Source organism: Vulpes lagopus, chromosome 8 (assembly GCF_018345385.1).
Source record: "Vulpes lagopus strain Blue_001 chromosome 8, ASM1834538v1, whole genome shotgun sequence".
Taxonomy (NCBI): Eukaryota; Metazoa; Chordata; class Mammalia; order Carnivora; family Canidae; genus Vulpes; species Vulpes lagopus.
This window is the reverse complement of record NC_054831.1, coordinates 17448840-17471198: the sequence shown is the minus strand read 5'-3', so window position 1 is coordinate 17471198 and position 22359 is coordinate 17448840. Positions and strand designations below refer to the sequence as shown.

The following is a 22359-nucleotide window of genomic DNA, read 5'->3' as shown; positions in this document are numbered from 1 at the left end:
AAAAAATATTTTATTTAAATTCAATTCACCAACATATAGTGTAATGCCCAGTGCTCATCCCATCAAGTGCCCTCCTTAGTGCCTGTCACCCAGTTACCCCATACCCCACCTTCCTCCCCTTCAAAACAAAGCAACCCTTTGTTTCTTTCCCAGAGTTAGGAGTCTCTCATGGTTTGTCTTCCTCTCTAATTTTTCCCCAGTTTCCCTCCTCTTCTTTATAGTCCCTTTCACTATTTCTTATATTTCACATATGAGTGAAACCATATAATGATTGTCTTATTTCACTCCGCATAATACCCTCCAGTTCCATCCACATCAAAGCAAATGGTAGATATCCGTCCTTCCTGATGGCTGAGTAATATTCCATTGTGTACATATACCACATCTTCTTTGCCTGTTCATCTGTCGAAGGACATCGTGGCTCCTTCCACAGTTGGCTATTGTGGACATTGCTGCTATGAACATTGAGGTGTGGATGTCCCAATCATTTCACTACATCTGTATCTTCGAAGTAAATACCTGGTAGTGCAATTGTTGGGTCATAGGATAGCTCTATTTTTAACTTCTTGAGGAATCTCCACACTGTTTTCCAGAGTAGTTGTACCAGCTTGCATTCCCACCAACAGTGCAAGAGCGTTCCCCCTTCTCCTCATCCTCGCCAACATTTGTTTACTATCTTGTTAATTTTAGCCATTCTTACTGGTATAAGGTGGTATCTCATTGTGGTTTTGATTTGTATTTTCCTGATGGCAAGTGATATGGATCATTTAATCATGTGCTTGTTGGCCATGTGTAGGTCTTCTTTAGAGAAATATCTGTTCATGTCTACTGCCTATTTCATGACTGGATTGTTTGTTTCTTGGGTGTTGACTTTGCTAAGTTCTTTATAGATCTTGGATACTAGCCCTTTATCTGATAGGTCATTTGCAAATATCTTCTCCCATTCTGTAGGTTGTCTTTTAGTTTTGTTGACTGTTTCCTTTGCTGTGGAAACGCTTTTTATCTTGATGAAGTCTCAATAGTTCATTTTTGCTTTTGTTTCCCTTGCCTTCATAGATTGTGTCTTGCAAGAAGTTGCTGTGGCCAAGTTCAAAAAAGTTGTTGCCTATGTTCTCCTCTAGGATTTTTATGGATTCATGTCTCACATTTAAATCTTTCAACCATTTTGAGCTTTTCTTTGTGTGTGGTTAAGAGAATGGCCTGGTTTCATTCTTCTGCATGTGGCTGTACAATTTTCCCAACACCATTTATTGAAGAGACTGTCTTTTCTCCAGTGGATATTCTTTCCTGCTTTGTCGAAGATGAGTTGACCAGAGTTGAGAGTCCATTTCGGGTTCTCTATTCTGTTCCATTGATCTATGTGTCTGCTTTTGTGCCTGTATCATGCTGTCTTGATGATCACAACTTTGTAATTCAACTTGAAGTCGGGCATTGTGATGCCCCCAGCTTTGGTTCTCTCTTTCAACATACCTCTGGCTATTTGGCGTCTTTTCTGGTTCCATACAAATCTTAAGATCATTTGTTCCAACTCTTTGAAGAAAGTCCATGGTCACCAGGGACACCTGGGTGGCTCAGTGGTTAAGTGTCTGCCTTTGGCTTAGGGTGTGATCCCAGGGTCCCCGGGTCGAGTCCTACATCAGGCTTCTTGCATGAAGCCTGCTTCTCCCTCCGCCTATGTCTCTGCCTGTCTGTCTCTCTCATGAATAAATAAATAAAATCTTTTTAAAAAATAAAAAGTAATTAAAAAGAAAGTCTATGGTATTTTGATAGGGATTGCATTGAATGTGACCACAAGAGACTCTTAATCATAGGAAACAGTCTGAGGGTTGCTGGATGGGAGGGGGTCGGGGATGGGGAAACTGGGTGATGGGCATTAAGGAGAGCATGTGATGTAATGAGCACTGGGTATTATATGCAACTGATGAAGTGCTGACCTCTACCTCTGAAACTAATAATGCACCATATGTTAATTAACTGAATTTAAATAAAATAAAATTTAGAAAAAAAGATCTGGAAAGAAGGCAACACTGCTCTGTTTGGGATTGAGACCTGGGATCTCATACATCTATCCTGCTATCCTATCCTGTTTCTCTTTATTCCTTCACACAGGAAGCTAAATCAGGTACTGGCATATGTAGGAGAGCCTATTCTTAAATTCAATGGGCAATGAGGAGCCTTGGAAGGTTTTGAGCAAGTGAGTAGCACGGTAAGCCTCTGGCAGCAGGGGGCAGGAGTCTCTTGGAACTCGGGGACAAATGTTAAGATTTGGAGGATCTCCAGCAGGCACCTGGACATTTAGATCTGGAGCTCAGGAGAGAAGTTGGGGTGCTATATCCCACATCTGGGAACCATCTTTCTCAAGGGACCAGCTGAAGCTATGAAGGCAGGCCAGCACCAAAAGAGGGAAGAGAGACAGGAGGTGCAAAGGCAGAAGCTTCCCGAGCAGCCATCGCTAGGTGGCCCAGAAAGGAACTGAAGCCAGGGGATGGTAGTCAAGGTGGACAGCCTGAAGGAGAGCGGGAAAATGGAAGCCAGGAGAGGGGAGCTAAAGAGGCAGCTCTCAGCTAAGACCTCAAAGCTCTGGTATTGTGCATGCTGGAGGAGAGGCTGGATGTAGAGACAAGGTACCTTCTCTGCCACCACCTGCTATTCCTCTCGGCCAAGTCTCCCCCTTGACACCGCCCCTGCTCTCAGACAGTGAGCTCTCGTTCTCATCTTTCCGTACAGTCACGTGCACCCTGCCCCCAAGCCCTGTAGATCCCACTTTTACACGCTTATCAGCTACATGCACTGTGTTCTGGTCACCTTGCCATTCCCTTCATTATCCCACTTCTGGGTGGTTTCACTGTGGCACCAAAGCGACCATCTCCTGGCCGCAGTATTCCCTCTCCACCTCATCCTGTCCACTCCTGCCAGAGACTCTTCCTAAAGCCGAGCTCACGGTGTCCTCTGCTCCAAGACCCTTAATGGTTCCACATCACCTATTGATTCAAGGTCAAACTCCTGATGGCAGTCAAAGCTCCGATTTGCAGCTTACCACTGGAGCACCCCCTACAATGCTCAGATGGCCACACACTAAGCTGTTCTCTCTAGTTGCACTCATCACTCCTAGCCCACGGCTGCCTCTGCCTCAGACCAAAGACAACTCTTCATTCCCCTGTGAGCAGTACCAGCCCACCTGCACACACCCCCAGTGGTTGTCTCTCTCTTGCACAACTCTGGGCTTGTTACATCCTTCTCGGAGCTGTTTGTTCCCTAAGACCGCTCTCGTGGGTAGGACTGGCATCTCTCTCGAGAACTCAGATAGAAAGGAGACCTAAGCCCAGCAGGAAAGGAACCTGCTTCCCTTGATGGCTTTTCTAGGGCTGGCATCTGAGGAGCATGGATGTGCTGGAAAGGGTCCACTGTGATGAACAGGGCCTCTGCCATGGGCAGAACTGGAGGGTCCAGCACTAGAAGGGGAACCGGTGGAAGATGAAAAGTTTCTCTCAGCACACATTTCCCAAGCACCTGCCATGTGCCGAGCATTGGGCTCTGCGCCAGCTGTAGCAGACTGGCAAGCTGGTAAGAAAAAAAGCCCTGACTTGTAGCGCATGCCTATTTCTGTGGTGCAAATATGCCTGTCATCCCTGATTTCAAAATAGCAGCATGACAGCATGGCACAGGAAGCTGGCAGGAAATTTAGAGTCTGCCACAGGGAGCTGGGTGCAGGCACTGGCTCTGGCAAACTACCAATGGGGACAGTCATGAATAAGAGGGCCAAGAAAATCATGGCCATGGAGTTTGACCCAGTGGCATTACGTTACTGTTTTATCTCTGTGTATTCCCTTATGTTCCCCTATTGGGCTGCCTAAGGCTGGACAGGGCAGGAACCACAGGGTATACTTGGCTGTTTTCCCCAAGGCCCCAGACACGGTGCTCTGCTTACGGGATGGACTCCAGCCTGGGTGGCAGATTGACTTCATGGGGCACTCAGAGGAGGATGGACATGTATTCTCTGGAAACAGTCCCCTGCCCCCATGTCTGCCACCCACCCCAGAGGAGTGGAAGCAACCACAAGCCACAGATCTGCTTTGAGAAGCTCGGGTTGGCCTTTGGTAAAAGGCCACAGCTTCCAGTTTACCTCGAGCGTTCCACACTCTCCAATCCCTTTCCCTACTTCACGCACCCTTGCCCATGGCTGGTTCTCAGGTCTGCCCTCGATTTTGACTTTTCACCCTTGCTATGGCCTTCAGTGGTGATGCTGCAAGTAGGTTCTCTGACCTCCGAGCTTTGTGAAGAGTCAAGACCTGTCCCTGGCTTTTCAAAAGGGTCTGAGGTCTCTCTCCACCCCTCTCCTACCTCCAGAAAAGGTTTGGTATCTGGCTTAACCTGTGATCTTCAGGAATTATGTGAGGAATCTAGTTGCTCTTGGGCGCCTTCCATGAAAGGAACCCTCACTGAACTTCTAAGAGGGGTGGGGGGGGCACATGGGCACACATGCCCACACACAAAGCATGAAACAGGCACATTCCAGGTACCAGGTCTGTTCATCCCATATCCTCACAGCCTGTCACCCTCACACTCCCACACTAGGAAAGAAAACTCCCACCCTCCCCAGGGTGGAGATCAAAGCGAGAGGTGGCTCTCAGCCCTTGCTTTGGCATGATGATGTGACTGTCCATCAGCTGCCCAACGTAGTGATCTACTTCCATTTCTAGGAATGCTGAAACGGCATTTTCTATCCCAGCCATGGATCTGGTTTTGCATGAGTGAGGCTGGACTAAGCACCAGCCCCATGGATCAGCCTCCTTCTCCCCATCCACTCTCCTCTTTTCAATATTCCCACCACAGAGCCCACAACACTTCAAAGATCAAGGCTTTATTTTCTCTAGCTCCAGTGTCACAATGGTAGCAGCAAATCTGAAATATCCCCACACATAAACACACATTTGTCCCTGTTCCAGAGAGCTGGCAACAATTGGAGGCAGAAACTGTGCTATTTACTACAGGCATTTAAGAAACAATACTTGCTCACCCTTCTACACTGTGCATCTTACAGGTAGGAAGCAGCAGTACATCCGCATTTAACAGACACAATCATCCTTAAATAAAGTTAAGTAAAACCTTATTGGCATAACAATGTGCTAGAGATGAAGCTTTGGGGGGGGGACTTTGGAGGACAGTGCTTGGAATAAGACATCATTACAAACAAACAGAAAACACACAGGATGGAGGCCAGTAAATAGCTAGATTCAATACAAAGTTAATAAAACCCTGTTCTACAAGGGACTGAATCTCACACCACGGTCTGGGCATAGGAGTTCATGCCTGTGTGCCCACGCAGTGACTGAGCACAGCACTCAAGGGGCACTGCCCGGCTGCAGACGTCACCCCAAAGACACGAACGAACAAGCACATGCCATGATTACGTTAAGGTGATCATCACCGGGGTGGGGTGAGGACACTTTCCCATTTAGTTACTTCTCAATGTCAAAGTCACTATTGATAACTGGACTGCAGCCTGCACGGCGCAAGGACACAAACTTTGGAGCTCAAAGGGGGAAAATTAATTCCGATAAAATTAAGACAACTTACATTTGTTCAGTGCTTCACAACTTTCAAAACTCTTTCAGATATATGGCTCATCCAGGCTCAGGATGGTCCGGGGGGGAAGGCAGGATGAGTGGCCTCACCCCATTTCCCAGACCTTCCAGCTCAGTCCACAGAGCTTTCAAATCCACTCCCTGCCTCTCCTTCTTGCATCCCTCACCCAAAGGAGTTTTCCTAGAGAAGTGAACAGTTTCTTTTCTCAATACCATCGAAAACAAAACCCCATAGGAAAGAATATTTGCAGCAGTGTGGCATATCTTAAGAGGATGAAAAACAGCGGTTGTATAATTATTTTAGAATTATAATTGTCTTCCTTTTGCAGAATTTCACAGTAACGCACAGCATGTTTTAGTACAAGATGCAAATACTTCCCGGAGCACCATGGTTTCCATGGGCTTTTGGCACCCCCAGGTGGGACAGAGGCATCCTGCAACTGGTTTCTGACTGGTTGGGTGGAGGAAGGTGAGGGAGTGGGAGTGGCCAGCTCCAAAGTAGGACAGGTCAGCAGCCGAGACCTCCCAGCCCAGGAGCCAAGGTCCTGCTCAGGGGTCACGAGTGGGAGCTGCCTGATATGGCACCGTCCTGTCTCTCATCTCAAAACTACTCCTGGAGGCAGTATGCAGGGTGCAAGACGAAAACTGTCCCAGTGCCACCTTGAGTTCTTTGCAGGAGTAACAGCCCCCAAAGGAGTCTGGGTGGGGCCCTCAGTGAGGTGCACTGCATTGACCCTGTGGAAGGTGAGGGGCAAAGGGCAAAGGCCGAAGGTCAGGGCTAGGCCCACCAGATTGAACACACGTGTGCTTCCTACTCATTTTTAAAGGGCTCCAGAAGGAAACCATGAAGCCACTTGGTCTTCCCTTGGAGATGCCTGGCAGCCAATCAAAGGGCGTGGCCAGAGGAAACAAGCTTGCATTTTTCTTAGTGAGCATCTGGCTCGGATGTACCATTTCAGAAAACAAGGCAGTTAGGCCTCCAGTCCTCAGCTGATGCAGATAAGTGAGGCTGCAGCCAGCTCTGGAGAGGCGGCTTGACTTGTGCACGAGGGTCTGGGCCTCGCTTCCGCAGCTGAACTTGGCCGGAGGATCTGACCTCAGTCCCTGCGAGGTGAGAGTCTCTGTCACAGGACAGGTGAGCTCATGGTGAACAGAGGAATGGACAAAAGCCATCAACATACTTGCTAGGTTTTTCAAAAATCCCTGAAACCACACAGGGAAACGGATTTAGTCCACACACACATGCGCACACAAACGAGACTATCTGGAGTGCCGGAGTTAAAGGCTAAAGCAGAAATAAGTCCTAGGATAAAGGTAGGACTTATCCCAATTGCCTACCCAACAAGTAACAAAAGATTGGCATGTCAAGAGCTGCTAAGTGCTGGCCCAGAGTGGCACATTCGCATCAATCACAACGAAGAAGGGAATGGTGTCAGTAGGTATCCCGATCCTACTGGGGGCCACTGGCCTCCAACGCAACCCATCCTGCCACATGATGTGTGCACACGTGTGTGCTGACAGCAAGAGAAGACACTCCAGGGCCAGGTCTTCGGTCCTGGAATTTTCAGGAAAGACAGAGGGAAAAGGCACATGAAGGTGACTGATTGAATAAAAGGAGAAAAGAAGTAACTGGAAGTAATACATCATCATTTGGATTTTGTTTTCAACGTACCTTTTACCCCCACGAAAAGAGAACTTCAAAATAGAAACTTTATTATTTTACATTCAAGTGAAACTGCCATCTGGGGGCTCCACACAATTTTAGGCCACGTTCAGCAATTTATCACTTTGGCGCCTTTTTATTACTTAACCCAATGGAAGAATCCAGCCCTCTCTTTTTTTAAAGAACAGCCGATACTCCCAGCTGTACCACTGATCTGCACACACACACACTGGCACACACACACACACACCCCGCCAAAAACTTCTACATAGAAAAATAAAGGATAAACATTATCCATCTATTTTCGACTGTGTACTAGAATTTTTATGTACAGAATTCTCTGTTTTTAATGTTTCCAGTCACTGCACATTTCCTCCCCTCCCGTGGGAGCTGATTCTAGGGCAGGAGACTGCTACAGTGAGGCAGAAAAGCTACATTCCTGTCGAGGGGACGGAGAGCAAAAGCCATTCCTCGCTCCCCTTCCAAAGTCTTTCCCCATCTACCACCTCGGATGTCCCTGCGGACGGCCTTCCGGTAAGCGGCTGTCCCATTGTCCCCTGAGGCGTCAGGGAGCAGAGGGCCCCCCCCTCCTGCAAACCTCCTGCCAAGATAACCTCAACCAAGTATGAGGACAAGAGAAAGGAAGCAGGCAGGGAAAGCCTTTTAAAAATAAAAGATTCTGGAATCACTGCCCACAGCCTGTTCCTTTAGTATGGAGTTCGATTCTCCAGCTGGTGCTTGGTGAGAAAGTACTTGAAAAACTCATAGACAGACCAGGAAATGGCAGTGGAGGGCATCTGGTAGATGACACGTGCCTGGATGCCTTTGAAGTAGCCAGGGAGGCCATTGAGCTGATACACCATCCTGAAGGCGTTGGCCATGCCTGACAACCGGCCGCTGATGTTGGCCAGGTTGAGGGCCATGTTCTCCTGAGTGTTGAGGAGCGTCTTACAGACGTCCAGGGGGGTGGTGGCAGCGGCAGCGAGGGCCCCGGCCAGCCCGCCCGAGATGATGTGGGACTGCGGGTTGTAGCTTCGGTGAGGGTTGACCTGCTCCTGCAGGAACTCGTAGGTGATGAAGTGGATGGACTGGAAGGGAATGTTCATGGTCAGCTGCGTGGTGTAGCTCCGATAGAAGGCCCCCAAGCCCTCGGTCCTCCAAACCGTCCAGATGCAGCTGAGGGCCGACCGGTGTGGCGAGTCGTACATCTGCATGCGCTGCTTCACAACTGTGGTCAGGCCGCCGGCAGTCAATGGGTGGTTGGTTGGGTTTGGCCCCACCCCAGGTCGGAGTGAGAGGGGAAGCCAAGCCATAAAGAGAAACAAGCAAGTTTAGACACACTGGTAACAGGTCCCAGAGAGCTAGCACACACGCAGCCCCAGCCTGAGAAACCAGAGCCAGCTCCAGGCACTCCTGCCTACCAATGTGGCCCTGGAACCCAGTGCTGGGTCACCCCCTGCCTGAAGCCCTTGTAAGGTGGTCCCCGAATTGGGCAACCACTTCAGACTAGATTCACCACCGATCTGATCCCCCTGGGGCCCGGAGGCCTCCAGCATCGCACCTGCAGCAGAACTAAATCCTGCTCTCTGGTCCCTCTGCCTGCCTCTCTGCCACCCCAGCTGCACAGGTGTCCCGTCTTTTATTCTCTGCACGTGGCCTGTACACAGCATTTTCAGCCTCTGTGTGTCACAGGGCTCTTGGGAGAAACACTGGCATTAAGTCAGCCCGGATTCAGGACAAACTCCAGTGAAGAGCCTGGCTGGTTCAAAGGAACAGGAGGCAACGGGGATCAGCTGGGGCCTCTGAGAAATAACAGCCCCCACACATGGCCAGGTGAACACATACAAGGTGCTTTGCTTTGTTTTTCAAGAAATGAAGTCCTTGGGTCAATACGACAAAGAAAAGAGAGGAAGTTGGACCTCACTTATTTCTCTTTTAAAAGTAGAAACAGAATTCTTGCCTGGTTGCCATGGGCTAATTAACTGGTCACTAACCAGGTCCCTGTATGCACTGCCTTAAACACACAAGAACAGAAGCCCACCTCTCCCAGCCTGACCCATCACATCCCTGCAGGTCAGAACAAGTCCTCTGTCTGCTAGGGGATGGGAGGCAGCTGAGAGCAAATTAGGAATTTTAACCTTAAAAGACAAAAACTCCTAACACAAGACTTGAAATGTTGATGTTCTACCTTGAATTTTCCCTTCTGGCAAGGGACCATTTTCAGATGGGGACAAAGGTGGACAGTCATATGCATGGCACACAGGGAATAACTCCGCGGAGAGGATGCCCAGGACAAGGCCCCACTGAAGCCCCTCACCGTGAGGACACGAGTCAGCTAAGGACTCCAGTCTGCACAGCTGACAACTGTTTCCCAGTGCTCCCAAAACTCAAAATAAAAAATAAAATAAAAAGTAACGTGGGAGGAGTTGGCTACGACAGGGACGGCCAAAGGTTAATTCATGAGGAGAGTAAGGCACACGTGGGCATTCCTGACACTCTTCTCTCTACAACTGTGTAGGTTTGAAATGGTCAGAATTTCAGGTTTCTTTTAAAAAAGCAAATTGAACCCAAGCCCTAATGAATGGCCTTTGACGGCTTCCCCCTAAATTTGTCTAGGATTGATAAAGGTTAACAAGGGTCAGAGGGTGTGTGTGTGTGTGTGTGTGTGTGTGTGTGTCTGTGTGTATACGTACATTACATGTACACACAGGTTTTAGAGGAGTGCCAAAGACTAGCCAAGGGAGCTTGTTAAAACAGACTCCCTGTCTCTACTCCCAGAGATTCTGATTTAGCAGGTCTGGGGTGGGACTAGAATTAGCATTCCTAACGTGCTCCCAGGAGGTGCTCCGAGGAGATGCTAACGCTGTTGGTCTCCCCGGATCATAGTCCCACTCTCTGTTCAAGGGATCAGGACCTACACCATAAGCTCAAATGCTCAGTCCCTTTTCAAGGCCTTTGCTAATGTGGTAAAGAATTCTGCTTATCCTGACTGGAAGTCCCCTGGCCCGACCTTCTGTCCCCACCACCACAGTTTTTCCTGCCCCTTTGCACATCCCCTCCTGCCATTCCCTGGGACCATGAAGCATTACCTTCTGCTGGATTCATTACCGCATCGTGGAGCAGGGTGGCCATACTCCCAGCTATCCCTGCAAAACAAACTTCAGAAAATTACCCTCTGGGACCGGGCGTTCTGAGGAAGTTCCTGGAACCTAAAATCAGACGGAACGCTGTAGAGAGCTTTCTAAGAAGCAAAATCTATGATCAGCTGCACCCAGGTGAGCACTGACTCCTCAAAACATAAAGTGATGATTGAACTGTTGGGGAAAATGGGAACGATAACACAGATGCCATGAGCCATATTTTCATCTTGCAGATCTGTAGTCACTGCCAGGCAAGGCTAGACCCGCTGACGTCAGATGGTACCCAGGAACCACACCTTGTGGCTTTTCCCAGTGGACAACTGTCCAGGTTTTAATTCTCTCCTGTCCCCTCACCTTTGTCTACAGATTAATTTATCTGCCCTCAAGCTGGGGCAAGCAAAGGGGATGCGATTATATACACAGCTAAGAGGGGAGGACAAAAAGAAATTCAAAAAGAAAAAAACCCTTAATAAAATCCAGGCATTTTCAAGAAAACAGGCAAGGGAAGCACACGTCAGGAAGCTCTGCATACGGCAGGTTTCCAGGGTTGGTCTGCAAAGCTGTGACTTGTCTCAGACGGCAGACCCCATCTCAGGCTCTCATCTGGCCTGGCTTCAAGAACCAGGAGCTTTAAATGTCTAATTCAGGCCTGGAATCTGGCTTTTGGCTTTGGGTTTCCTCCCTAGACAGGTGACACTGCCCAGCAATTAAGATTAGCACCAGAAGGGGGAAGGAATGAGCAACAGCAGGATAACGCTTCAGAAATGCGTATAAAGCCCCCGTCCCCCTCCACACACACTTACGATTACCACCAGAAAGGTCAAAGTGCAACCACAGCATACATCACAGCAAAGCAGTAACAGCGCTGGGCAGAACTGTGTTCCATCCAACCGCCTACAGGGGGTTCAGCAACCCAGGACTAAACCATGACACGAGGCAGTTTCAGCAAAAGGCAAGCCCTGAGGCCACGCACTCAGGGAACAGCATCAAAGTGTGACCTTTGGGGGCTGTCTTGATAAACACAACCAGGGACCCGGTTTTGTTTTGTTTTTAAAAAGCAAAATAAATGTCTGCAAACCAGCCAGGTAGTTATTATTACCAGGGTTTGCTGATGGAAGGGATGCTTTGGGGTTCTCTCTTAGTGGAACAAAAAGAAGGGGGGGAAGCTGTCGCTGGTCACTCTACCTCTTCGTTGCTGAAAAATTAGTTTTGTTAAAATAAATATACCTTACGCTGCTCTTCGTAGTCCCCTTCCATACCCAAAGAAAAACCAACAAAAGCAAAACCCATAGGAGGGGGAAGGAGCAGCTACCACTGAGCCGCCCGCTGACCCAAGCCCCCTCCCGCTGCTCCCTCAAAACGACAAAGGAAAACCACTCCAGCCCTTGCTCGCAGGGCTCCCAGAGATGTGCAACCTCGACCAGAGACCAACAGAAGAGAATGGGGGCGAAATCCCCAAATCCCCAGAGGCTTAAGACGGGAAAGGTGGCCTGCGCTGCAGCAAATCCTTTGTCAGCCATAAAACTTCTTGACCTTTTAAAGCTTAGTTAGATCTTGACGTTGCAGGGACCTGTTGAACCAGTTTTTAAATAGTCTCAAAGAAGCTGTCCAGATAACTTTTTTTTTTTTTTGAATCCAGCATTGAAAAGTTTTGTTTCTATTCAGGGTTTTTTTTTTTATTTATTCATAAGAGACACATACAGAGACAGGCAGAGACACAGGCAGAGGGAGAAGCAGGCTCCCTGCAGGGAGCCCGATGTGGGACTCGATCCCAGGATCACGACCTGAGCCAAAAGCAGATGCTCAACCGCTGGGCCACCCAGGTGCTCCCACATGTAAGTATTCTTATCCTATGGTTCCACCTCTGGTCCTAAAGTCTGTGTCCTCACTTATCTGAAAGTTCTGAATGCTCTTGTTCAGCCCCAACTGGGCATCTCCCGAAGGTCCTCCAGGCCTCATCTCACATCTCCTCACATTGTGCCTTTAGAAGTTAGCACTTATATTTTTTTTAAAAGATTTTATTTATTTATTCATGAGAGACACACACAGAGAGAGGCAGAGACACAGGCAGAGGGAGAAGCACACTCCATGCAGAGAGCCCGACATGGGACTCGATCCCGGGCCTCCAGGATCACACCCTGGGCTGAAGGCGGCGCTAAACCGCTGGGCCACCAGGGCTGCCCAGAAGTTAGCACTTTTAAATACAAACGGTCTTGTTCTTAATTTGTTCCTGTGTGCAGTCCTGCCTGCTTGAGACAGAAGCTTGGCTTTCCCCACCTCTGTTATCCCTATCAGACTACCAGGGCGCTGAAGTAGGTGTGACAGTTCATCTACGAGTCAACATGGCAAGACCATGGTAGCCACAATGGCTCCAACTATGGCCACACACTAGTCTAGATGTTCTATGGAGGAATTTCTTTAGATGAGATCAACATTTAAATCATTAGATTAGGATCCCTGGGTGGCTCAGCGGTTTAGTGCCTGCCTTCTGCAGGGCGTGATCCTAGAGTCCTGGGATGGAGTCCCACATTGGGCTCCCTGCATGGAGCCTGCTTCTCCCTCTGCCTGTGTCTCTGCCTCTCTCTCTCTCTCTCTGTCTCTCATGAATAAATAAATAAAATCTTTAAAAATCAATCAATCAATCAATCAATCATTAGATTAGACTTTGAGTAAAACAAATTACCCTGTGTAGTATAGTGGATCTGCATGCATGCATACACACACACACACACACACACACACATATTCTCTCTCTCATTCTCTCTCTCTCTCTCTCTCTCTCTCTCTCTCTCTCTCACCTGGTTTGGTCTCTGGAGAACCCTGACTGGTACAGGAGATAATGTCTGCCAGGTGAAAGACCCACCCTGGTTCTGTCCTGCAAAAGCAACAGCATGCCTTCCTCGGCTCCCCTCAACACACACACAGCCCAGAAGGGAGGGCTGTGGCGGGGATATCCTTTCACCACCAAACAAAAATCATACCCAAAGCTAATATATAAAATGGAAGAAGAATTTCTCCAGCTGGGAATGGGGGAAGGGCCCCCAGCTCTCTCCTCACTCTAAGGCAGAGACATCCATCCCCTCGGTAATTCTAGGGCTCAGAGGAACTGGGTGAAAACCAATGATCTAAATTAACACTCATCTGTGGAATTTAAGAAACAAATGAACAAACAGAGAAAAAAAAGGGACAAACAGCAAAGAAAAAAAACAGACTCTTAACTACAGAAAACAAACTGGTGTTTGCCAGAGGGGCGGGGGGTGGGAGGATGGGTGAACTAGGTGATGGGGATTAAGAGTCCACTTACGGTGATGAGCACTGAGTAACATACGGAAGTGCTGAATCACTACATGGAACTCGTGTTTTTTTTTTTTAAGATTTTATTTATTTATTCATGAGAGACAGAGAGAGAGAGGCAGAGACACAGGCAGAGGGAGAAGCAGGCTCCATGCAGGGAGCCCAATGTGGGACTCGATCCTGGGTCTCCAGAATCACACCCTGGACTGAAGCCTGCGCTAAACCGCTGAGCCACCCGGGCTGCCCACTACACGGCACTCTTGAAGCTAATATGACACTGTATGTTAACTACACCTGAGTTTTAAAAAATAAATAAATTTTAAAAATTAACGGTCAATTTTCCGATTTCACCAGCTAACAAAAACCACAAAGAAAATGGGCACATCACTGGCAACTTTTCATTTTGCCAAGAAAGAACATAAAACAGTAACAACATGAGCAACCAATCACCAATGTCCTCCATTACAACTGTTTTCTATGAAAGGACATTTTTAATGTTCAAAAAAAAAAAAAAAAGGAAAAACTCCCTCTGATTATAAAAGTGTTCTGTAAATTAAATTTAGCTTTATTAAAAACTCACCACTTGGGGCACCTGGCTTAGTTGGCACATGGCTTAGTTGGCTAAGCGTCCTACTCGATTTCAGCTCAGGTAATGATCTCAGGGTTGAGCCCCACGTGGGCTCTGTGCTGGGCATGGAGCTTGCTTATCCCTCTCCCTCTGCCCCTCCCCGCAAGTCTCTCTCTCTTGAAAAAGAAAAAAAACAAAAAACAAAAACTCACCACTTTAGGCCTTCTTTTCTACCACAGACTGGTGAAAACACCCCCTGGTCCAGCCCGAGGTAGCTGCCTGGCACACCGGACACACACTTCTCGGGGAGTGCAGGGCAGGAATGGATGGGGGTCAGGGTCACTGTACCTTTGGTTGAACTGTTTTCTATTCTAACATGTTTCCAATGTATTCGACGTAGCTTAGTAATGGAGGATACATTATAAGCAAAGGAGAAGTGAAATGGTCAACCTAGAGGACACCTGACTTTGCTCCAAGTGTCCTGCTGGCCGGGGCAAATGAAGTATGGGAAGTGCAAAGTGCCCACTTTGGAAGAGGCACACCTGCTTCTTCAGGACAGCTGTGGCTACCTACGGCACTAAATTCTCAAAGACACTTAGATTACTCATATTTTAGAGCAAAGAAAGCTTTGTATTCCCCTGCCCTTTTCCTATAATTGCCCCTGATAAAAGGCAGGAGGCGGCATAGGGCGAAAGGGGATGAGCCAGGTCCCATCCCTTATGCTGTGACCCTGGGCAAGACAGTTACAAGTTACACTCTTCCTACTTTCATTTCCTCTGGTGACAGAATGGTTGAGAAAATTAAATGTCTATGACCATCATTACTGTTAATAACAATAAAGGATGTGGTTCTAGTCATCTAACCCTGCAGAGGTCTAAGCTCCATGGAAGCAAGGGGCTGCATGTGTCTTATTTACAGTATATCTTCGACGTCTATTACAGTGTCCAGCTCACCCAGGGAGTCCAATAAATATTTGTTGAACGAATGGATGAACAAACAAATGTGTGCAACATATAGTACCAACTGGGGTCATGGGGTACTATGTCTCTTATTTCACTTCCCCCCTAAAATATGATGAGTAGATTTTCTGGAGTTACCTGTTCCTCCCACCACCCCTTCCCTATTGATTAAAAAAAAAAAAAAAAAGTTCCCGTTTTACTGCATTTCCCAAGACCAACTGTGATCTGCTGAGCCACAAGCAGTCCAGAGGCAGCCTGTCCCTGGGGCCTGTCAATAAAGGGCTGCTCCTGGCAGTCCTGTTCTCAGAGAAGCCCCTGGGGATGGAATGCAGAAGCTGGCTGCCTTCTCCACCACCCACACCCCCTGTTTCTGGCCTGGGACAGTAAGAGCAGTGGTGATGAAGGCCTCCCTCGGGTCCTAGGGAGTAGGAACCCTTACAAGCAGGGGTGGCATTGTAAGAAAACACATAGGACCTGGAATGAAGAGCGGAGAGGTTGGATTCTGGACCTGACACCAGCTCCAACAGGGCCAAATGGCCTTGGCTATGGCATGTCATCTCTCTGGTCCTCCATGTCCTCAAATGGAAAATGAAGGAGAGGATCACAACAGTGGCTGATGACCAGAATCACAGGGAAATGTTTAAAAATGTCCTTCCAGGCACCACTCCAACACATGTGGATTCAAAACTTTTTTTAATTCCCTAGATGATTCTAATCATCAGTGTGGAGAACTCCTAAATAAAGGGCCCGTTCGGCCCTAGCACTTTCCAGTAACATTCTGTATCCAGCCTTGGCAGAAAGGGACACACCTGGGTTAAGTAAGGGGGGGAAGGGGGGGGACGCAGTGTGGACAGAGAAGGGGGCAGCGGCAGGAAGCCTTAGAGCCAGCCAGTCCAGCTCTGGGACCTCGGGCTGGTTCCTCAAGGTTGGGGTGTGGAATGATCCCCAGCTGTCAGAAACCGGAGTGAGGTAACCGTGGGAAAGGCCTGGAGGAGGAGGCAGGCAACAATGCCCATCTTTTCTCCCACTCACCCTTTATATAGTGTCAAGAAGGCTTCTCCCTGACAAAGCTGCTCACACTGGCCAGCTCTTGTGGACTCAGAAGGGAAATTTGGGATCGATGCCTCATCTCTTTCTTTTTAAATTAGGGGTGAGGGGACGCCTGGGTGGCTCAGTGGGCTGAGCATTTGCCTTTGGCTCAGGACGTGATCCCGGGTCCTGGGATTGAGTCCTGCATCATGCAGGGAGCCCGCTTCTCCCTCTACCTGTGTTTCTGCCTCTCTCTGTGTGTCTCTCATGAATAAATAAAATATTTAAAAAAAAATAAGATAAAATAAATAGGGGTGAGGCAGCTAGAGTAAATTTTACTGAACCAAAATGCACCACACCCTGTGAACAAGAAAAAGACAACTGGGTGTCTCTGCACACTCAGTAGACTTCTGTGTCCAGTAGACTTCTGAGGGTCTCCTCAAAGGAGGCCACGTTTAGTGACACAAGCTTGGGATGGAGGCAAGTGGCCCCTGAACAGGGGGAGGATCCAGTCAAGGTCTCTCAGGCCCACCGTGGCCACAGTGGCCAAGTTCAGAGCCGGAGCCCCTTTAGTGCCATCTACATTTTTCAATCTGCTCTCAGAGTTCACCTACCCTTCATTGGGCACCTGGATGCAGAAAGGAAAAGTTGATGGGGAAATAAATAGCAGGGAACATGGGAGATGAGGGGAGAATGACACAGACTCTCCGTCCATGTGGCACAGAGGATCTCCGAGAGGGGACAGGAGTGGCCATCTGCACCAGCATGGTCGCCGGAGCTCTCCCAGGAGAGAGGCCGAAAGAAGCCAAGGTGGCTCAGGAGTGGCCACAGGAGTGGCCGCAGCAGGGAAGCCCCCCAGTTCAGCATCTTTCTTTCTTTCTCAGTGACTCTACTTGGAAAATGTACAACTGAGGGCCAGGCATTTTTTAAGTGACTTGTGGAACCGAGAAGAAGCTGGGGGTGAGTGGAGACAACCCAAGCAGCCCTTCCCTCGATGGATGAATGCATAAGCCAAAAGGGATCCATACAGACAATGGAACACTATTCAGTCTTGAAAAGGAAGGATGTTCTGGCCCAGGCTATAGCTTGGGTGAACCTCAGAACATGATGGTGAGTGAAATAAGCCTGTGACACACACCCGCAAACAGATATTGTGCAATTCCACATAACATGAGGTACCTGGAGCCGCCAAAACCACAGAAACAGAAAGTAGAATGGGGCTGCCAGGGGTTGGGGGAAGGGGAACGGGGCTGCTCCCCAGGCACAGAGTTTCGTTTCTGCAAAATGTACAGTTCTGCCAATGTACTTATTGCCTCCGAACCGTGCACTTGAACGTGGTTAGGATGGCACATTCCATGTTATGTGTATTTTACCACAATTTGTTTAAAAAGCCCGGGTGTGACAGGGGACAGAAGGAAAAAGACACAGAGAAAGGGCAGAGATTAAAAATCATAACCAAAACAAACCAAAAAAGACAGAGACGGAGAATTTCACAAACTGCCTATCCTGTCCTGGGTTTCAGTTCCTGCTCAGGCCTAGCTGCTCACCCTTTCTTTATGATAAATTCCCATTCTTCACATGTTCATTCTCCATTCTGGGAACTTCGGAAGGCTCGGTAGCACTTTCAAGGCTCTGGGAAGTCCTTCAGGAAAGTGGCCAGTGAATTTTGCTTAACAACGCACTTCTTACATGCGTCTGTCTTGGGCAACAGAAACCTTGTCTCACCGAATAACCAGTTCCGCCTCACAGAACACACTTTGAGAAAACAGCTGGGCCTGGGAGCAGGAAACACAGGGAGCAGCTTCGGGTGTCAGCAGGATCCGGCCCCCTGGATCCCAACCCCCACCCCCACCCCCTTCCCAGGCAGCCTGGGCACAGAGCAGCTGGCAGGAGCAGCCTGGAAGGCAGGCCCAAGAAGCAGCTAGGCAAAGGTGCAGGATGAGCCTCTGGGCCGTGTTACTCCAGCGCCCCAGCCCAGAAATCAGGAGACTTGGGTCTCAGGCCTGGCTCTTCTCACTCACTGTGTGACTGAGCAAGTCTCCTCCGGCTCTAGAAGGGCAATTCTACAGCAGGGCTCCACCAATGAGACCAACTCTGTACTCGCATGAAACGGGCTCCATAAGCTGCTAGCAAGGCCAGCATGGAGTGAGGGGCAAGCCCCTTGGCCCAAACTTCCCCCTAAGAAGACAAATCAGGATGAGCCTGCCTTGTCTTGCTCTCCTCTCGAGAGGAGGAGAGGGCGCACAGAGTGGAAAATGTGTGCTCTGCCTCAGGTGAGCTCGCAGGATCGAATGACAGGAGCTGCAAGGGCCCCAGGCAGAGGGCACATGTAGCTCAGCACCTGCCTTTTCAGGTAGGAAACTGTGCCCAGCAAGAAAAGCAAAGGGAGGGAGCAAGCTGAGCCTGGTGTGGAGACCTCTGCCTCCACTCCAGTATCCTGCCCAACCCAAGGACCTACAGCACCACTGGGCAACTGTCCTCCCACCTGGCTCAGATTCCAAGTCCTCCTTTCTTGGTATTTCTTAAAAACGTCCTGTGTTAAAAACATGTGCACTTTCAAGACCGGGAAATAATGAGAAATCTACCCATTCATCCATTCAAAAGCAGTTGCCAAGCTCCTACTCTGAGGCAGGGCCGGGAATGGGTGTGAGTGGGGCTCCCAGTTTAGGGTGTGAACAAACATCCCACCAAGGGATGGGGACTGGGCCCTAAAAGGCTACCGAGGAGTCTCTGCTGTTCCAGACTTGCTCCCAGAGAAAGGAAATTCAGTTCAGGCACCCACAGGGTGCTAGGAAGATACCAAACAGCATTAGTGTCTGCCGCCCAGTGTCCGTTGCAGAATCAAAGTCAAATCGGTAAGTTTAATTCTATCCCATCTGCTAACGGTTCCCAAGTGGCACTGACAGTCATGAAGTGGAACTACAGCCCAAGCCAGACTGCAGGTCCCAACCCCAGCCACCTCCCAATTTTCCAAGCCCCATGGCCAGCCACCCATGGGCACACAGCCTCACCCTCCAGCCCTGTGGCCCGAAGCTCTCCCACTTCCACCCACACCCCTTCCGTGGCACGGTGCGTCCATGGCAGTGGGGCCTGCTGCTGACACTCCAGTTCCCACCCACAACCACAAAGGGCAGACAGAGGCAAGCCAAGGAGTCTGTTCCCACGTGGGTGTCGCTTGCTGACACAGAGTTGCATGGGCTCCAGCAGGCAGCCAGGAGAGAAAAGCTTTTTTGGCAGAGTGCTGTGAGGAAAGAACCATGTTCCAGAATGAAGCTATGGACCTCATCAAGGGCTTAGAAAGCACTATCCTAGCCTTCCAGATCCTTAGGAGGCATGGACAACAGAGAAGCAACCCTAACCACATCCAGGAGAACACCGCACACACAGTCACACCTTCGGCACTCTAGAGATCAAGACTGCCAGTGTCCTAACTCAGAATCTGCATCCCAACCTGCAATCTCGCCCTTACTATGTGTGATACAGAAGATGGACAATCACACCCTGGCCCTTTGAAAATACTTGTAGAAGCCATCAAAAGTGAAGCATGAGGATGCTGCCCTGCATCATCATCCGCCTCCCCCACACACACACATTAACCAGGAACAGAGCACTGCAGGAAATGTTTTAAGGAGAACCCACTATTCACGGCAAGCAGAAGCACTTCAAAGTTTATTCTCAAGGTCAGAATTCCAAATCCTGTCTTTTCAAATCTCCCAAATTGGCCAAAGTATGTATGTAAAGAGAATATACTTGGTCTCTCTTTTTTCATCACAAGGAAACCTTGATCCTCTTAAAGTTTGGGAACCAGCAAGAGGAAATGACTCCTTAAAAGTCTATGCCTCCCCAGCATCAGCCCCAAATAAAATGGGGGCATGAGGCAGGAGAATGAAGTGTGTGGTGGCTTCAGGAGAGGGGCTGAGCATTATATAATCAATAAATGTTTGCTCAGAGAAAGGCAGGTTGGGGCTGGACTTGGGAGACCCTGAACTGTATGTTCTGAAAGCCCCCGGTAAGAACCACTCATTTAGAGCAAACAAAGGGCAGGTGCGTTATACAGTCAGAAGGGCTGTGCCAAGACAAAACAGAGAAACAAAATCAGAGAGCTGGTGGGAACACACCGCAGCTAAATTGTGCCTGCATCTATTTCCCTGCCTCACCTATCAGAAGGGCCAGACTCTCCTCTGTTCCAGGTCACTATTCCCGGTCACCCTGATGCTCAGGGGAGGAAGCTCAGCAAACCAGCAAGGCTGCTCTTCCACTTATGTCCCACAGGAGGCGCGACTTTCAGAACTGTCACCTCTGCCCTTCTGAATGGACCAGCCACAGTCCAGCGGGCTCCTGGTTACCAGCTGCCTCTGAAGCGTGGGGCCTAGCCTGCGGTGAAGTGGTTGGGCCATCTCTCACTCCCACATTCCAGAAAGAATCCCGAAACCTTCAGGGCCCAGGATGAGTATGCTTTCAGGGCACTGCTTTTTCTAAGGATAAAATGACTACGGGGCAGCCAGGGTGGCTCAGCAGTTTAGCGCCGCCTTCAGCCCAGGTTGTGATCTTGGAGCCCCGGGATCGAGTCACACATTGGGCTCCCTGCATGAAGCCTGCTTCTCCCTCTGCCTGTGTCTCTGCCTCTCTCTCTCTCAGTCTCTCATGAGTAAATAAATAAAATCTTTAAAAAAAAAAAATGACTACGTATTTAGTAGGAAATAAAAATTCCACCAAAACCAAGCCTCTCGGCCTCCCAGGGGAGAAGCCACAGTACCAAACATCACTGTTCCTAGGAACAGGCCACAGCGGGAGGAGTCAGACCCCAGATCACATCCAACCCAGAAAAGGGTGGCAGAAGAGGGGCCACTTGAGCTCGAAAGAGGAACAGTATTGCGATTGCTAAGAAATGGAACTGTCTTTGCAATCCCTTCCATCCGATTTTATTTTTTGACTTTGGGCATGTGTTACTGTGATTGGAAAAAAAAAAAAAAAAAGCAAACGGGAGGGAGAGGAAGTGACTGATTCTGCTAGGGGGAGGGGAGTGTGCAGGTGGGTCTGGGAACCAGCAGAAGGTATGGCCAAAGGGGATGTTTAAAGGGAAAGGCAGGGGTAAGGTGCAGTGGAGAGGTAGTCCTGGACTCAGGAGAGGGGCTGAGCATTATATAATCAATAAATGTTTGCTGAGAGAAAGGCAGGTTGGGGCTGGACTTGGGAGACCCTGAACCACTTGCTCAGGCATCTGGAATTTACTTTATAGTCAAGTGTTTTCCATGGTTACGTATTGCACTCGAGGGCAGCTCTGCGGAGCCACACAGTAAGCAACACAGATGGGATGAAATCGCCAGCTTCTGGGAGAAGGGATCAGGCCCAGGCAACAGAAGCCCTCCCTGCCTGGGCTCATTGCAGGCCGGCCACGCTCTGCTCTCTCCAAAGCTGTGGCCACAAGCAAGGCCACTGCACCACCACCGCACAGCCACGGGCAGCAAGCAGCTTACGGCCCTGCTATGGCTCAAAGGACACCATTCCCTCATCCCTTTATCCGGGGAGCTAAACCTGGTCACTCCTCCCCTTCTCTAGAAAACTCTCCGGCAGATGCAGGCAGGGATGAAAGAATCTGTGTCTGGGTCGGATCCAATGTACCCAGGACACACTTAGAACATCCAGTTTGTGATCGCCCCAAAGGATTAAATGATTGCCACTTTACAGGTGGCAAAAATTGCCAAGATTCCAGGTAACAGGGCTCGGAGTTCACGGATGGGATTATGATCCCCCTGGGAGATGGGAGAGGGGAAGCCTGAACCACCAGTCACTCCTATCCACCTTGTCTGGCTCTGGCAAGACAAGCAGGGGCCCAGGGCCCAGGATTCTAGTCCCACATCTAGTATTAAGGACTGTGTGGCCTGAAGCAAGTCAGCTTGTTTCTCTGAGCCCCAATCCTCTATTCGCAAAATAATTATAATAATAAAACAGTCATTCTAGTGACTAATTATCCCAATCTTACAAACAAGTCAACTGAGGCAGAGAAGAAATAAGCAACTAGCTCCAGGGTCACAAAGTACACAGAGGACTGGAAGCCAGGCAGACTGGCTCCAGAGCCATGCTCTGAACCAGGAGGCCACCCAACCTCTTGTAAGGGGGT

At 49.1% G+C, this 22359-nt stretch overlaps 1 protein-coding gene across 1 annotated transcript in view; it reads right to left on the bottom strand.

Moving 5' to 3' along the window:
• Positions 1–4845: 4845 nt before the first annotated feature.
• The window catches only part of SLC25A37 (solute carrier family 25 member 37), a 40631-nt gene continuing 23117 nt past the window's right edge, over positions 4846–22359 (bottom strand). Inside the window, exons 7-8 of the mRNA XM_041767417.1 lie at positions 10338–10394; positions 4846–8476 (exon numbers count right to left, since the gene is read on the bottom strand). Of these exons, the coding sequence (XP_041623351.1) occupies positions 7956–8476; positions 10338–10394 (578 nt within the window). The 3' untranslated portion in view covers positions 4846–7955. The remainder of the gene's footprint in view (positions 8477–10337; positions 10395–22359) is intronic.